General features: G+C 35.9%; 1 protein-coding gene across 1 annotated transcript in view; it reads right to left on the reverse strand.

Moving 5' to 3' along the window:
• Nucleotides 1–4,029: 4,029 nt before the first annotated feature.
• SESTD1 (SEC14 and spectrin domain containing 1) overlaps nt 4,030–6,231 on the reverse strand; it is an 88,698-nt gene continuing 86,496 nt past the window's right edge. Inside the window, exon 17 of the mRNA XM_007450728.1 lies at nt 4,030–4,747. Coding sequence (XP_007450790.1) covers nt 4,618–4,747 — 130 coding nt within the window. The 3' untranslated portion in view covers nt 4,030–4,617. The remainder of the gene's footprint in view (nt 4,748–6,231) is intronic.

The raw sequence follows: 6,231 nt of genomic DNA on the forward strand, positions 1-6,231 counted from the left end.
CAGTCTTTTTCTGTTATTATCACTACCCAAGTTTACCAGGATTACTCTTCTCTAACCATAACAGCACTGACGGTGGTCAGATTCATGCTCTTGTTTCTATAGGTTGGTGATGACTAAGATCCTGAGTATGATTTTTACTTACTTTCTTACTTATTGATGGAACTGTGTCGTGTCCTGTCAACCTCAAAGTAGATGATACTCCTCATTTGTCCTCCATCTGGCTGGCCTATCATCCTGTCATAAAAGAGTTAATTTGTCAGATTTAAAAGGCTTGCTATTTACTGCCAAGCTCGTTGACCCCACCCTTGGCATTTTCAGTGTATAGAATGGAGGGAAACGGAGTGTTGGGAGGTGAGCAGACAAGGTTCCCTTTCCCCCAAGACCCCATGCTTCCACCTGTGACAAGAGCAAGATTAAAGAATGCTCCATTTTCTATTCTGAAAAGATAATACCTTCCACTTTGAAAGACATTTTGGCTTTCAATACTTTTTAACATGATTGTACTTCATTCTTAAAATTATTTGATATGATTTCTCTATTTTACAGATCCAGAGAAATTTAGTGATTTTTTTACCAAGGTCAGTAAATGGCAAAGCCAGACTTTGAAGTCAGGTATTTAAACTCCAAACTCTTTGCATTATATTCACTATAGTTCTTATTTTAGCCTTTATGATCTTTCCTCTACTGTTCTTGCCATTATTCATGTATCTTAGCTAAAACTAGATTTTCTGTAGCGCACACTAAAGTCAAATAATGTCAGGTGTTTTATCTGTGCTTCATTTTGCCTCATCAAGGTATTCACTGCCCTACATACCAAGAGCGTATTTTCCACTCCCATCTGGAGCTTTTTATTTTTAGAACTGAAAGTTAACACTGGTTAAGTTTGCTAATTAGGTCAACTGGTCAGCTATGTTCCAGCCCATCTTCGTAATCCTAGAGAATTTTTCCTTTCAAGGTTTAAGCAAAGACACCGCAATCATAGAACTCTTGTCATTGATGATATTTACTGATGTTAATTTCCTCTACCGTTTTCAATAGGCTCAAGATGGGGAGGTCTTTAGCAATTATAGTATGCTTGGTTTTTAGTAACTGCAGTATTTTATTATGGTCCTGTGAGGACGGGAAAAGTACACAGTAATTTCCAATCTTACAGTGTAGTAGAAAATTCTGAATTCTTTCTCCAAATGCAGATGGTACAGTGAGACAGGTTCACAATCAATCATGACATTTGTTACAGTGGGTTTATGTATGATTTACTCAGCACCATCAGAAAAGTAACTGTCATGTTCACATTAAGGAGAATGCACTAACTATAATAATAATACCCTAAATAGCACACCCCACACATGAACTGACAGGGTAATGAAACAAACGACAAACACGTTAATACCAGGTAACGCTTTGGAGCACTGGCCAATTTAAAGGCCTGTGAAGTGAGAGAAATATCCAACCTTCTACACAGCAGGGAAGCCTAGAACTGCCATTGATATCTCAGTTGGCAGGCTGAGCAGTTTCATCAACATGACCAATGAGTTACAACAGTAGAACAAGGTCACCAACAATGAGGACTGGGAATAAAGTCAATTTCATCTGAAATGAAGTTATCATCTTTGCATATCGTAACTCTGCCGGGTTAGACTTGTATGAAGAACAGAGGCCAAAACTGTCCTTAGATATGGAGCTTACACAGGAACAAATAAATGACATGAAGACAAAAGGTAAAAAACAAAACAAAATGAAGCTGGCCCAATTAACATTTCAATAATTCCCTGAGATAAGCTAAAGTAATGTGGAAAGTTGCAGCATATACCAATGAGAAATGATGGTTCTTTCTCCGTTATATCTGCGGGGCTAATGTTAATTTATGAGGTACAAAGAACTTGTCATTTCAAACAGACTGCAGTCACTTCCTTCACAGGTATTCCAAGTGAACTATGACCTTATGAAAAAAATCACATTAGGGCACTGTTGGGTTTTCATTCATAACTGTCTATGTGCATACGGATATACAAATAGAAAGCAGCAGCACAGTTACAAATGAAAAGCAACAATATTTATTATGTGATAAAAACATATTCATCTTCATTTGAACTACTCAAATTACAAATATTTCCAGATGTGCCTTATTTCACTCTTGCTGTAGACAGGATAGCTTAAGGCATACAAAATTAACTCATCTGACAATCAGTAGGCGAGTTGATGGTAGAACTAAAGAGTCTCTTTACTTACAGTCAAATTCCTTTCTGGCAAAGTCTTAATAAAAACATTAGAATTCTGTGAAATTCAGTAGGAGAAACAGATAGTGAATACAACTAAGTATCTAAATTAGCCAGTATTTAAAATACCAAATGACTTCCTGATGAATAGATTCACTCATAAGTCAGTCCTAACTTTAGGAAATCTGTTTAAAACATACTTCAGACTACAATACAAGAGGTATTATTACTAATGCCTACAACAGACCATTCACATACAGGGGAACTGAGAAACTATTATGCATGAGCAAAAGGCTGGGAACAGGAGAAGTCAGGCCCAAAAGATTCCTTCCCTCAAAAGAGCTTATAATGTAGCAGGTACAGACATAAACAACTGTAGCACGTGATTAGCACCATCATGAAGACTGAAATGAAGAATCACAAACGTTTACACTCACAAAAGTTAAGTCCTAAAAGACTGAGGATTATCAAATATAGAAAAACCTTCCTGGATGTTCTCAGAGCAGTGGCAGCATAAGAGGGAACAGCTGAATGTGGCCCCAGATTTTCTGGCATGTCTGACTATTAAAAAAAGGCTGCATCTTTTACCAAAATGACTCCAAGAGGCGAAAGGTGGAAAATATGATAAATAACTTCACCTAGGTTGGAATGTCAAGTAGGTAGCTGAAAGTACAGGCTTAGAATTTTGGACCAGATATGTAACCCAGGACACTGGGATAAAATAGAAACCCTAAGGATGAGATACTTCCCGAAGCATTCTGAAGACAGAATCAGAGAGAACACATTTTAGTAGATGCATTTTAAGTAAGAGTTATGTGACTGGACTCAGTTACAGCAGAGGATAACATCTTCAAGGGAGGAGACACTGTCTAGGAAAGGTTGCTCAATGGTATAAATGCTGCAGAGGCAAAGAAGGATAAGGGATGCGGACTGAGAAAAAAAAGTCATTCAATTCGGTAACTGGGAGCCCATTGAGACCACTGCATTGCTGGTCTGTGTAAAACCAGACTGCAAGGTGCTGAGCAGTGAGTGATGAGGGTGCAGGGTCAATGGATATGGATTTTCTCCAAGAAGTCTGGCAGTGAAGAAGGCTGGAGAAACCAGCAGGCTCAGAGGGAGCTTTTTGCGTTAGAAGATACACGAGCATTTCTGTAGACAATGAGAGGAACCAGCATACAATTCTTTGCATAATTTTGTATTGATCACAGACTACGAATTGTTTTTAATCTTTCTCAAAAACATTTTCTGAAATAAAAATTAACAAAAAATTATGTTTTTACCATTTAAACTTAATATAAACTTAAAAGCACTAACATTTTATAAATTTTATTTCTAAAAGAGTTGTACAATTTTTGTTATTATACCACTTCAGAATCTTGCTTCTAGTCTATCTTGAGAAATTTAATTTTATTAACAATTGCTATTTTAGTTCCTGAAAGATTACTCTGATATAAAGGATTACACTTAAGTAACTATGTAGGCCTTCTTCCCCAGCCCTCCTCCCCCAGAAACAAAATATCTTCAGGGTAAGTTAATAATTTGGATAACATTTTTCAAGTTGAATAAGAGAAAAATGAGAAATAGTATTCCATTATTCATAAGTTCTTAAAGATCTAAATCGTTCTTCACAATAATTTTTCATGATAAAACATGCTTATTTATTATATACACATGCTTATGTATAAATTTCCTGGCTAAAATACATGCAACCAACATGAAAAAACAAATACTAAACCATCCTCACAATGCTAAGAATGCCCTTTTAAATAAGGCACTCATGTTTGGAAACAGATATAACCACCAAATTAAATAAGATGTTTAAAAGAAGCCTTTTATTAAGCACAAACATCTTTTATACATTATCAGTACAAATAGGAAAATGTTTTTTAATGAATATGATATATCAAAAATCTGAAGGTTTTCTTCATACTGACACAATAAAAATAATCAATTTTGAAGGAGAATTACAAAGTAAAATTTTGAGGACACCACTGTCTACTAATAACAGTTTAACTATAGTCTAAATTTACTACATCACTTGGGGAGGAAGGGCAACCATTTTTTATAGAGAGAATTCCTAAACTCTTATTAGCACCATTCAAAGCTTATTATCAGTTATTCATCTACAAACTGACAGGTCAGGTAAAGCTTTAAAGCAAGTTTTCAGTGCAATGTTTACAGTTCCTTCTTTTAAGATACTTGGAGTCTATGGTCTCAAAGCATGTTAAATAATTCTGCCTTGGTAGTTACAAGATGTTAACACATGGAGAGAAACGTGTAATGGAAAGAAATGAGGCTTATCCTGGCTGTGAAATGCATCTTAACATATTGTAGCCGATGCTGCAGTATGCCAACGACATGCGGGATTATGAACTGCAGATCTGCGGGAAGAAGGCAGCTATTAGCTCTCTGTAGTCATCATTTCGGGATGTCTCAGCTGCTGCCTTTTGAGACTAACTAGTTTCATCCTGTCTCTGATGTGTTCTGCAGTAGAAGCCATGTCACTTGGACTCCCAAAATATTGTTCAGTTCTAAAAATCAAAACAGAAAAAGCCCAGTCAGATTAATACAAATCCACTGACTGTAGTGAATGCAAAAGGAAGCAAAAATTACCATAAAAATTACCTACGTGGTATGGTGTTAGTTCTTTTTGCAGACCATACTGTTTACCTCTGAGTAGCAATTTGGTAGGAGAAACATTTTTTAAAATGGCATAATATATATTAAGACATGTTGAGAAAAATTTATTAGAAGTATAAATGTCCTATCATGTACACTTATGATAATCTCAATAAACCAAACAATTCAACAAATAAACAAAACAATGCAACAGTATAAATGTTATACTTTTAGCTTGGGGCCCATAAGCATACACAAATATAAAATTTGTATGTGTACTTCAGTGCTAAGGGCTACGGACACCAGTTGTCTAATACAGCTAGCAAGTAAAATATCCGTTTAATGTTAAGCCATCATTTGGGACATTAATAGGTAAAATTATTTAATTTTATCCTATCTGCAAAGACACAGTATTCAGAGTCACAGAATCTTTTAGAGCTCTAAGAGTTCTTGCAAATAATCTGGTTAAGCTCCTCATTTTTTAGATCAGAAAACTAAGACCTAGAAAATTAAATGACTAAGATCACACAGTGGAAAAAACAGAATTTGAACCTGGGTCTTCAAGCAGTGAATCCCGAGAAACCACCTAATTTCTTTTATTGTTCTAGGAGAACGTTACAAAAGATAAATCTGACTAAGCTTACTGTCAAACTTTACACAGCATAAACAAATTATCATATAAAAGGGAATGAAATAATAATCACAAATATTAAAGTTGTGAAATTAGAATATACAGCCCTAACTTACTCTTTTATCTTAAAAATGAAAATGACACATGAACTATTTGTAGAACACAGGAGGAGAAGCCCAAGCAAAAATACCAGGGGTAGATGCTCCTAGGATGACTTAAGTAGAATGAGACCGACTTTATGACAACTGGTTATGAAACACAGAAATCAGATTTTGGCAGGGGGAGAGGGGGGTTCCTGGAATGGAACAACCAGAAGCACCCTACTAATACTGTTACCAGCTGAATTTATAAACTTTTAGATTTTATTCTCTTTTATACATTGGAGATATACATGACTTTCAGCTACTTCTGACTGTTCAAGTTTAAGTACGACTAGAGATTATCTAAGTACAGACTATGAATAGTATTTGTTCCTGGGCATAAAGTTATATCTTCTCAATATCAATTCCAAATAATCATTTGAAGTTCATGACACAGTAGTAGTGGCACTTACCATGTGTCACAATTGTTTTAAGTAGTTTATATACATTTAGCTCATTTAATTTCCCCGCTCTTGTAACCTGAGGAGGTAAGGAAAATATATCCCTATTTTTATTTTTATTTATTTTTTTGCGGTACGCAGGCCTCTCACTGTTGTGGCCTCTCCCGTTGCGGAGCACAGGCTCTGGACGTGCAGGCTCAGCGGCCATGGCTCACGGGCCCAGC

This window comes from Lipotes vexillifer, unplaced genomic scaffold (genome assembly GCF_000442215.2).
Source record: "Lipotes vexillifer unplaced genomic scaffold, Lipotes_vexillifer_v1.1 scaffold29, whole genome shotgun sequence".
Lineage (NCBI taxonomy): Eukaryota > Metazoa > Chordata > Mammalia > Artiodactyla > Lipotidae > Lipotes > Lipotes vexillifer.